Source organism: Netta rufina (genome assembly GCF_964035555.1).
Source record: "Netta rufina genome assembly, chromosome: 11".
NCBI lineage: Eukaryota > Metazoa > Chordata > Aves > Anseriformes > Anatidae > Netta > Netta rufina.
The window spans coordinates 2,270,470-2,282,264 of record NC_140134.1 but is presented as its reverse complement, the minus strand read 5'-3'; the positions used below and the strand labels follow the sequence as shown (position 1 = coordinate 2,282,264).

The window sequence follows — 11,795 nt, the reverse complement described above, 5'->3', positions numbered from 1 at the left end:
AGAGAGAGAGAGAGAGAAATTCAGAATTGTAATACACAAAGCAGCAATTATTCACAAAATATTCATTATGCCTCTTTTACTCCAAAATCAGTTTCCTTGTGATAGGGGCTAACAAAGAATAATCTATCAAATCTATGGTTATGCTGCTTCCTAGAGTGGGATAAAGCAATAATGGAACTATGAAATTAAGGGCTTCCAGTTAATAACTGAATTCTCCCCTTTAAATGAGGCCTCTTTCTTAGCCCACCACTGCAGGCGTTGCAAGTTTGGTCTGTCACTGCTTCCAGGCTCAGGTCTTGCCCTAGGGTTTTTGAATCCCTGCAGCGGTCGCTGCCCTGCTAATTGCTAGAAAGCATATTATTCCTCCTGCAGCAGCCTTTAAGGTGAAGCTAGCATCGCTGCAATTTTTCCTTATAAGGGAAACCGAGATGTTCTGCATTACTTTTTTAAAGCCGCTAAGTCGCCGCAGCTATGCTGTAGCTCTCTGACGCCTACAGAGGTTCAGATGGAGGACTCCGTCCCTGTCCCTGCGCTTTGGGGGTACACCCTGAGCTGCTGCCCCCTGCTCCAAGCCCGGGGGCTCCCCGGGAGCCCGGGCAGGCACCGGAGGTCTGGGGGGTCCGGGCAGAGCCCCCGGCCCAGGGGTAGCGGGGCGGCTGGCCGCAGGTGCCCTGCCCGAATCACTCCCACCTCGGGGAAGGGGAAGCCCCTCCGGCCCCAGCCCCGGAGCCCCCCGGGGTGGCGTTTTGGGGGTGGGGGGGGGAACATTTTCTGTCACCTCTCTCGCGAGAAAGCGGTGCGCGGGCGGTCCTTGAAGAGGACGGGGAGGGGGGGGGGGGAGTGAGAGGAGGGGAAAAAGGAGGAGGAGGACGAGGAGGAGGAGGGAGGGGGCAGCTGGAGCCGCAGCTGGAACCGCGGTGGGTGCAGCGGCCGCAGCTGGAACAGCAGCGGGAACGGCGGCCGGCGGCGGCTCCAGCGGGTGCGGGCGCCGAGCGGGGCGGGCGGGCTGGCCGGGAGGCTCCTGCCCGCGGGGCTCCCCCCCGGGCTGCCGGCGAGCCCCGGCGCTCCCAGCCGCCGGTACCCGCTCGGCGGAGCCGGGAAAAGGAAAGGGGTCGCGGCCGGGGGAGGCTCCCAGCGGGTCCCGGTGGCAGGGAGGTGGAAGCAGCGCCGGCGGGCGCGGGGCGGCCGTGCCCGCTCTCGCCCTGCCCCTGACGCCCCTTCCTCCCTTCTCTCTCACAGCTCGCCTCGCAGACGTTTCTGCGGAGGCAGGGCGGCGGGCATCGGCGGACTTCGGCGGCGGCGGAGAGAAGAAGGAGAAGGAGGAGGAGAAGGAGGAGGAGGAAGAGGAGGAGGAGGCGACGGCCGCTCGCAGCCCGAGGGCTCGGGGGACGCGATGTGGCGGGGGCGGCTGCTGGGGATCGCCCTGGGAGTTGCCGTGCTGTGGGCGTCCCAGGGGGGCGCCGCCGCCGCCGGGCACGCCGAGGGGGCGAGCGGCAAGGAGCTGCGGGCCAGCAGGGCCAAGAGGCGAGGGCAGGGCGGCGGCGGGCACGACGCGCTCAAAGGGTAGGTGCGGGCCGGGCCCCCCGGGGCACCGCGGAGGTGGCTGAGAGAAGGGGAGAAAGGGGAGGCCCCCAGGAGGCTCGGGTATGCCCCCAACACAGGGCCGGGGCACCGCCCGCAGCATCACCGGGGAGCCGTGCTTCGTGCGGGGGGATGAGGGCTTCGCTGGGCTGCGGCTGGGCTTTGCTCGGGTGGCTCGAGGGAAGGGCGCAGATAAAGGCTCGCTGCAGGCTCCTGCATTCCTCGCGCGTCCCCTCTGCAGAAAGCAGGGCAGCGGGGAGGCCCGCTGCTTGCTGCCGGCTCTCGTCACCCCCTAAACCTTGTGCGCTGCGCCTCTGCTTTCTGGACTTGTGCTGCTTCTCCGCTGCTGCTCCTGGCCCCGGCACTGCTGCTTGTGTCAGAGCTATCCGGTACCTAGAGCGAGCGAGCGAGCAATGCATACAAGAGTGAAAACTCATGATCGGGCATCATGGCACACGCTTAGCAGGGTGGTTTTTTTGAGGGGCAAATCCGATCCGGCAAAATGCTTTCCAAATCCTAATAGAACACCTTTCCTGAGCAAAAATAATTGTTAAGACAGCTGAAAGGCATTGCATGTGTGCGCAGTTGGAAGCATAGTTCACGGTAAAGGTGAAAGGTTGCAACGTTGGAAGGAAAAAGGAGGTTTCCTTCCTGAGGGGTTCCGGTGCCCTGTTTCAGCCCATAGCAAGATTTTTTCACTCATCAGGCAGAGAGCAAATGTAGCAAAAATTACACAGAGATAGTTACGTTTCAGTAAGGGATGCAAGACTTTTTCTCTGTTTTCCTGACTTCCCCAAGAGGAGCTATTACAGCTTTATTTTTAGAGGCCTTGATGGATATGCTTTAATTTCTTGCTAACTTCCTCACACTTACGTAGTACATTTTATTTATATACAGATTGGAAATCTTGGCCTTTTTAATATTTGCCTAATTGGAGAAGGTTTAAGTTTTAGGGTCCTTGTTCTGCAAAAATGGATGCAAGCTGTCAGTATTGTTTTTCAAGGATCTGATTTTGTAGGGTCAGACTCTCTTATTTCATTTCCTCAAACCTTGTCACCAGAGGAACAATTGGACAGAGTAGGTCTTTTCTTTGACAAAAGCTGTTCTTGAAGTCAGGGGCTATTGGGGTTGTTGGGTTGTGCTAGTTGGGGACTAATTGTAAGTAATAAAAAATTATAAGGAAAAGTATTTTCTAGAATGAACCTTTTTTTTCTTCATGATGTTTTGAAAAACTTTCTCATTTTAGAACTCTGAGTAAACATCAGGCTGAAAAGCATCACTTTCTGATCAATGGGATAAAGTATGCCACCTAGAACATGTGTGCTGCCTTGATGGACTTAGTGGGAGTTAGAGGCAAGCAGCTGAGGATAAAATTTCTTTGTTGAATATGACTGTGCTGTTTAGATAGTAATAGTACTGCTTCATAGATGGTATTTCAATTTTAATAATTTTTGAAGTCCAGGATGGGTTAGGATAAGTATTCAGTCTTATGGGTTGATTTGTATATTTAACTGAAACCTTCAGCTTGTGTACTTTGCAGTGATTCATTCCCATCCTTTTATTGTATATTATCTGTGAGTTCTATATCAACTTAGTGATCTGAAAATCTACAGTTAATGCTAATATCAGTTTTAGGTATTTTATGTCTTGGTCAAATATTTGGAATTTTAGAGTTCTGAATGAGTGCCCTTGGAGGGCAAGTTCTTAAATAAAATATGATTGCCAGATGTTCTGAGATACAGTAAATACAAAACAAACCATTAGTTCGATTGATAACTTTTTTTGTAACTCTCATTCGAGGCTTAGAGTAGAGTGCATAAGCTGCTTGGAGGAGATGGAAATCCCTTTGTTAACATCCAGTCATCTTTATCTTTGTTGGGAGAACCCTGCAGGACATTTCCAATTCAGAAATTGCAAGTGCTTCCTTAGGTGTGGTAGTGTACTGTACAGTATGAATAAAAAGAATTGTCATTTTATCAGACAAGGTTGGAACTAATTCTTTGGAAACCCAGATGGAAAATGTATTTTGAATGTACAGGAACTGTACACATGTTAGACAGGGAAAATTCATTGCTATTGAATGGACTAAAACACTAAAAATATGATTTTACAAGTTTTTTTTTTATTTTTTTTTAACTTGTTCATCAGTACAAATACACTTGGGAATCTGAGAGTTGTAATGCAAATCATAACAGATGCTGGGAAACTTTATTTTGATGTTATTGTAGTTGACTAAGACTGCTTTTCTTTTTCTTCTTTTTTTGAAATGAACTCTTGCCCTGATTGTAGGAGCATGGAGTTACATTTTTAGACAAATTCTTTTAAGTTTAGACTTTTTATTTGCTTGATTGTAATTACTGTTGAAAGGGTCTTAGCATTTTAATATATCAGGGAAAGCCTGTATGTGAATACTGGTCTTTTATGTAAAAATGAAGAAGTCTAAGATCTGATTTGATTCTGGTGATTTTTCACACTTAACATTTTTTACTGCAAGCTGTTGATTACAGGAGATGTTTGCTTTCTTCCCTGTGACCTTTGCCTCATTGTTTATACTTGTTAGCTGTCTGAGCACATAATATGGTTCTATAAGTATTTTTAGCTTTAATAATTATGAATTATGTGGGAAAGCCTTTTATGTACTCATTTTAAGGCTTGGAGCTTGCTGCTTCTGTAGTTAGAACTGATCCAACTATGAAGGCATTAGCACTGAAGTCTTTGTAGTGCCCGGTACATTTGGTCTAAGGCAGTGTGTGTTTATGTGCGGGTACCTGCTGCCTCTAAGTGAACAGAAAGCAATCAAAAGAAGGCAGTAATTAATTTCAGCATGTAACTAGATATATCATTTGCATATTCCCCATTCACAGAAATGTTGCTGGAATCTGGTGTGGTTCAGCAAGTTAAAATAATAAGCATCTTATTGAGACATTTTTATCCACAGAACCCCCAAGGCTTTAACACAAACATTAATGTGGCATCAAACTGTTATCCCCCTATTCCTTAAACACCGAAAAATATAGCATCAATTTTTGAAGAAATAAAAACTACAAAACTGGGCCATGAATGGGAAGTTCTTTCTAAGCAATACATTCTTGAAGTAAACCACTTATATACATTTCAATCATTTGAATATAAACCAAAAGTAATTTACTGGTGATTTGATTGATGCTTTACTGCATACAAGAAATATTGTGCTTGAATATCTTAGAATTAATTAGGATTTCCCTTTTTCTGATGACACTAGACAAAGACCTCAAATTTAATGATGATCAATCAGTTCTTAATAATATTTTAAGCACATTCATCTGCCTTTTTATCTGTATAATGACCAAAGAAAGCAATTATTTGTCTAACAGATAGCTCAGCAGAAATTTTGAGAGACCTAAAATTTCTTCAAGATATCCAAATTTTGGCACGACTCTAATTAAGACACCATTAAATACATATGTGTAAAAGTGATTTAATTTAATTGTTTTGAAGTTGAAATGATAGTGAATATTGCAGAACATAATAGTTGGCTTCAGTGAGATTCATAACACACTTGGATTAAAGCTATTCAACAGGGGATTGGGCTTTTGGAACAATTTCTGTTGGTTGTACTCACAAAACAAAGTTCACAGGTTTACTGATAGGCTTGCTTGAGTAAACTCGGTTGGATTTGATCCTTTTCATGCATGACTGCTCCCTGAAATAAAATAAATCTTCTAAATCTATAATATAATTCCAGTATTCAACTATATAATTAAGGCTTCTGGTTTTCGTTTTAAACCAATATTTACCACTAAAAGCTTGCTGAAGAAAAGCAGACTTTCCATACCGGTAAATATTGGTTTATACTGAAAAACCTCAAACATTTTTTCTTGCCACTCTGACTGGCTGCTGGTGCCACACCTTGTCCGTGTCATGCGGGAGCAGGAGGGAACCTGGATACTTGGGGATAAAAAGTAATTAAAAATGCACTAGAAACAGAGCCCTTTGGATTGCCACCTGCCAGCCCTGTGAATTTTCAGATATAAAAGCAATGCCAATAACTTTTAATATAGGGCAATTAAGAATACATGTAAATTACTGTAATAGCTGGCTTCCAGGTGGAATGGCAGACTTCCTTCCAGTTTTCGGCACCTTACGGCATAAAGCCTCTGTGGAGGTCTTCTTGGCAGCTACACGCAGCGTAAGGTTCTGCACCTTTCTGGTTTATTTTCCAATGGCCATGATTTTATTTTTTTATCATTATTGTTACATTATCCTGTACATAAATGGAAATCTAATTCAAAAGTTAAATGAGTTCATAGATCTTGGCATTGTGTCTCGTGTACATGTTTCCTGTCTCCCAGTAGGACCATATGATGTGATTTGATGTAGGTGTGACTTTCTCTGGGGAGTGGGATGTATGGACTAGGACTAGCAAGAAGCCAGCACACAATTTATTCTGCAGGTGGTACTAGCTGTTATCAATGCTTGCTGAAGGGCTAATGCTTAAAGAAGGAATAATGTATGATTTTCAATTCTGGTTGTATAGATAGATGTCTTCCTGAATGCCATGATGTGTTTTAATTGTTTTTAAATATACTAGTTTAACCACTACATGTAAATTTTTATTTACATTTGATACTTTTAATGAAAGCTGTCTGGCAGTAGTCATCAGAAAAGTACTTTTGATGTACTCAGTATTTATTTCCCATTTGATGATAGCAAGTCCCTGCTAGAGCAGACAGTGGAAAAGGCTACAGTAAATGATATAGCAATGTTCTTGACATGCTGTATAAAACATGGTTGTGTTGGAACATGGTTTGTGTTGTAAAATTGGCTTAGGGGGCTCGGATGAAACAAGTTTCCTGTCACCAAGCCCCACTTTGCCAAGACGACATGTTGGAAATCGGGAGTTGGATATAGTTCTTTTCCTTTCTTTCCTTCTTTTATTTATTTATGTATTTATTTAGATATTTTGGCCTGCATAGTCCTTAGCTATACCAGCTTAGCCTGATACACCACCCAGGTGCTGCAGGGTAAGTCACAGCTGGGGTGTAATCGGTTTGTACTTTGTGTCCAGAGGGGAGAAGAATTTCCCATTGGGTTTGCCACTTTGTGTCTCATCATAGGAGGGTACATTGCTGTTCTCCATTCTGGAGATGTCCAGTGCAAGGCTGTTTGTGGCTATGACTACCTGGCTGGCCAGTTAGAAGGAGATTTATGCTACAGCTCTTACTCAGAAAACAAGAGATGCTGTGGATAGCACAGTTTCTTCCCACATGTTCCAGGTAATCATTTTCTTCCACAGTTATAAGATGGGATTATCTAACATTTTGTGTGGTGTTATCTGTCTGGAGCTTTTGGAGCCTCTCAGTTTGTAGTTGTTCTGTTGAACTTATGTTGAGGGAGACAGGTGGTATTCACTCTTTAGAAACCGGATACTTAAAGGACTGGGGGGAAGAAGAGCTCCTGCAGAGAGCGCACCTGATTGCAGCACAGTGCAGAGAAGTAATCCTCAGGTTGCAGCACAGGTTTCCAAAAAGAATTGTTTGGAGGAGACCAAAGAAGCCAAGCTGTGGCCCTGAAAATACTTTCTTCAGTAAAGGGCCAGTTTAAGGCTTGCAAAACTAAACTTCTTGTTAGCCAACACAAGATACATTTTGTGTTCAGTGGCAGTTCTGCAAGTTGTTCGCCAGGTTCAGTCTGATCTGGGTGTGTTTGCCGTGTTACCTGGATAAGCTCCTCTACGTGCAACTGCACAGTACTGCAGTGACAGAACATTTGGGACTGTGCTGGGCTTGACAATGCAGACTTTGAAGCAGGCACAGGGCTTCTCTCAGTTCTTTGGGAGCAATGGGAGGATCACTTGGTTAGGGTTTGGCAGGGACAGTCTATCTGTCTGCTTCGTTTACAGTGATTCTTATTGAATAAAATTGCAGCTTCTGTTTTCCTGGATGCCTGTTTTCCTTTCCTGCAATGTGTCGTTCAGCGGTGCTGCTCACTTAGGACAGTCTTATTTATTGTCATTCATCTTCCATCCTGCAAATGTTGACTTTGAAGCCTCTGACTATTAGAATAGTAGTACCCAAGACCTACACGATTTAGCTACATGGATCACCAGAAAAACTTCCTCTTGATAGATGCGTAATAGACAATGGCTCACTGGAGGCTCTCTCTCCTTAAACAAAGCTTGGGAGCAAGGGATCTTTGCCTGTGTATGTATGGAAATAGTAAGCGATTAATCATTAGTTTTTTTGCTTGCAGTAAGATCACCTTCCATCTCGTTCCTCTTCTTTATCTCCCTCCTGATCCTTAAAGATGAACAGGACATAGATGCATGTGTGTCACTTTGGTCTTTCTCCCCAGACTCAGTAAATATTTTTGTAAAATGAAACAATTGTGGCCTGGAGTGTTTCTGATTATCCATCACACTGGGCTGGAAAATATGTTTGTATCTCTTCAGTCTTGTATTGTGGACGTCTCTTTTGATTGTTTTCACATCAATTCTGACTATCCCATTTCAGTGTTGTTTTATTATTTTTAGGATTTCAGACCTGCAGAACAACCACATTCATGTTAAGGCTGATATGTAAATAGAGACATGAGAAGAATCATTTTCTGGTTTTGTGACAGTTCTGTAATATTTGGGCTCTTCTCTGGAAGGTACATTGGAAGGTAAAACGAAGCCTGTTAAATCAAAACCCATGCCTTCTCTTTTTGCACGTATATCTTCACTGAGGTATGAAGTAGTTCTAGCTTTTATCTGGAACAATACTTTGAATGTTGACTTGCTGGAGAATCTGTTGTTTTCCTTTCTACTTCTCATTTTGTGAAATGATTCATGACCATTAAAGCCTCAGAAATACCAAATAAAAGCCACAGTTCTTTTGTCTACAGTCTTAATCATTTTCATCCCCTTTTTCAAGCTTCCCTCTCATGTTTTGCTGGAGGACATCAGAGTATCCAGTGATGTTCAGCTGGGGTTTCAAAATAAGATTTATTTCCTTTCAGGAACATTTTTTTTCCTGTCTCTTTTCTCCTTCTTTGTTTTTTCTCTCTGATGCTTCATCTTTTTCTCTTCCCTGTATACAGAGTAAATTACGAGTGACTGCTAGGGACAAGGTGAGCTATAACAGTGGGATCAGTTTTCCTGTTGCATGACAGCAGACATACAGTTAACTGACCTTTTGAAATAACAGCGTTGCTGTCCAGGCAAGGAAAGAGTCAGAGGGTAGGAGACAGAATGATGTGGAGGGAGGAGGAGGAACACTTCTGTCTTAGCTAAAATAAATCTTCCAATAGCCTAAAGGAGAGCATTTTAAAAGACAAGTTAGAGGCATTGCTTAACACCTGAGGATATTTGCTGACAAGCACTGATACAGCTGTCGGGTTCATGAGACTCTCAATAAGTGCTGGGATGTGCTCCAAGGTGGGGATTGCGGGTAGCACAGTAGAGTACCTGCTGGATCCCTCCTGCTGACTAGCCATCCTTGTCTGGCCCAGCAGATAGTTTTTATGGTGGTGTACTCATGCCTTATACTTGTTGTCTTACGCAGCCATGTGAATTGGGTGTCAAACTGGACCCACTGACATTCTCATGCAGAACAAGGAGGGAGTACGTGCCAGAAGCACGTCTGTCACTGGCTATGATTGAGAACAATGCCTGGCTGTCAAGTTAGATGGGTCTTTCCCTGGAAAAGACACAGGCAGATCTTCAGAGCAAGTGCAGAAGAATTCACTTAATGTCAAATATTGTTGTCAGGTTGTGACAGTTTTAAAATGCTGTATTTAGCTGTCACAGTGTGATGGAAGTTAGGGTTAGAAAAGCGCTCAGTGTTGCTGCAGAAAACTTGCATGTCATTCTGAACTCTTGACATGCACATAGGCCAGAGCCAAAGACACTCGTAGAGCTCCTCAGCATGTTATTTTTTTAGTTGAACTGAGCCAGGATTCTGGGACAGCGGTATCCTGTCTGTCAGAGTAAGAAATAGTTATCATATTAGGCTCTCTGCGTGGCACAAACATCCAGCCTCATTTATTGCATGGCAAAAATGCAATCAGAAGCAATCCCTTCTATATAAAAAGCATATTTTGCTTAAAAATGTGTACTTATCCTTTGTAGGATAAAAGGAATGATTTTTTTTGGTTTGTTTACTCTGAGTCTTGCATTGTTTCCTAGAGTTTCCTTTTAGGCAGATGAAATAAGTAGCTTCCAGACTCCTCCTCCTAGCAGTCAGGCAGCAAGAAGATTTCTAATTTGTGCACCAAATATCTGGCTTCTAGGTTGTTTAGGTGCGATTGGACCTCTGAAGGTTGTGCAGTTCAACCCTTGCTCAGGGCAGGTGAACTTAGGCTGGGTCAAGTCAAGGACATCTCTAAGGACTTGACTGGACACTTAACTCTGTCCAGTCAAGGACATCTCTAAGGATGGAAATTCTTGAGTCTTGTGTTAGCTCCAGTGGAGTCAACGGAGTGGGGCCATTTTGTGCTGTCAGCATTTTCTCTGAAGTGCTGAGGAGTTTAGGGAGGTATGGAAAGCTGCTTTATGACAAAAGGTATAGATCTGATGGTTTCTCTGGAAAAAAGCTTGTGAAAGTTACTCCTTTTCACATTCTGGAGCCTTAGCTACTATTTCTTGGTATGTTGGTTATCTCCAGACTTAGAGGACCACGTTTTTCAGACTACACTACCATTTCTTCAGGTACTGTTTCTCATTCTTCTGAACTCCTGGTCCAAGCTTGGAAACACCACCCAAATTCTAGGTGGGAATCATCAGCAAATAGTTCTGGGTACAGTTGTAGCCACATAAGAAGAAAAGTAGGCAAAGCCTTTGAAAATAACAGATGGCTGATGATATTGCTTTAAATTGTCTATGTCATGACAGAAAACTGTGACCCTATGTTATGTTAAACATAGGCCAGCTGCTGCAGCCAAGGAGTTAACTGAAGTCCTTCATTAGGAATTTTCTTGCAGTGAAGAATCCCTGCATGTTTCTACAGGGAGAGGAAAAGTGGGCTGAGGGAGTGATGAGAAACCTTCCTCTGTGTCCCTGCACCTCAACTCAGCTGTATCTGGAGATCAGCTGTCTCCTGCCCACGCTGTCTCCTCTCTCCGCCTAATTCGAGACCCATGCTTTGGGTTTGTTTCAGCCTGGGTTACGCCAGCGTTGGTCAGTACATGGCAGTGCTGCTGACGGAATTTTGGCCTGAAACCTCGCTCGCAGCAATGCTGGAAACTCTTCCTGCCGTGGGAGCAGCTGGGGGGTGATGCTTTCTTCAGGAGTGGGTTGTCATTTCTTCGAGAGGTCACAGGCAGGGTGAAGAGGGATGCACAGCATTAGCACAGCCCCAGGCAGGCTACAGCTTGGACTCTGGCTGTGTGTCTGTCGGGGCCTTGCAGAGGACAGCCGTGATGGTGGAGGTGTCCCCGCTGCTCCTGTGCTGGGTGGTTTCTTCTTAACAGGGGTAGAGGTTCCCTGTAGTAGTTCCTGAAGAAATCTACTTTGATGCATGCAGATGCTGTCAGCCAAACCTGTCATTCTCAAGCATTAATTACTGGAATTTCTGGATGAATGTTTTTCTTTTCACTGTTGCAGTCATCTTCTAGTTGATGACTAACATCCTTTGATAATTATTTAACTCATTTTGCTACTGAATTTGTACTTGCATGTCATCAAAGATATAATATCTTGTTTATTTTGGATGCCTTTGATGAAACTGGATCAGTCAGTGTCTCTCAGCACTGTACCATTACAGAAATCCTTTATGGTTTACAACTTCAGAAGTGACTCCAAAATAAAGGGAAAGCCTTCCTCCTTTCCCTCTCCCTACCTCAACCTACCCCCACCCCCAAAAAAAAAAAAAAAAAAAAAAAAAAAATTGAGAGCATGTTGAACCTGTATTTTTCAGTGTTTTGTCTCCTTGTCTCCTAAAACTTCTGCAATGGTCAGGACCCCATGAGCTTTAATAAACACCCAGTGAGACATAGTGAATTTGCTCCCCCTTGCCATCCCTGTCTCCATGACGGGCACCATGTTGAGAGCTCGCTGTGTTATGGGAAATGTGTTCTACTCTGCAAGAGGAGCGAGGCTGGGGTTTAGGAAGTGGGTGTAGGGCTGCTGCCTCCTTTGGTCCTGAGAGGATCTCAGGATCCCTCAGCTCTCCTCATCCCTCTTCTGGCTTGGGAGTGACAGGAAGTGCTGTGGGTGCATTTTTACCTATTTTACCATTACAAATCAGGTTTTATTT

General features: G+C 44.3%; 1 protein-coding gene across 2 annotated transcripts in view; it reads left to right on the top strand.

The window, feature by feature from the left end:
• Positions 1-1,393: 1,393 nt before the first annotated feature.
• Positions 1,394-11,795, top strand: part of FBN1 (fibrillin 1) — a gene marked incomplete at its 5' end in the record, with an annotated part of 158,196 nt that continues 147,794 nt past the window's right edge. For both annotated transcript variants that reach the window (XM_084293696.1, XM_084293695.1), the window contains one exon: positions 1,394-1,563. In XM_084293696.1, coding sequence (XP_084149822.1) covers positions 1,394-1,563 — 170 coding nt within the window. The remainder of the gene's footprint in view (positions 1,564-11,795) is intronic.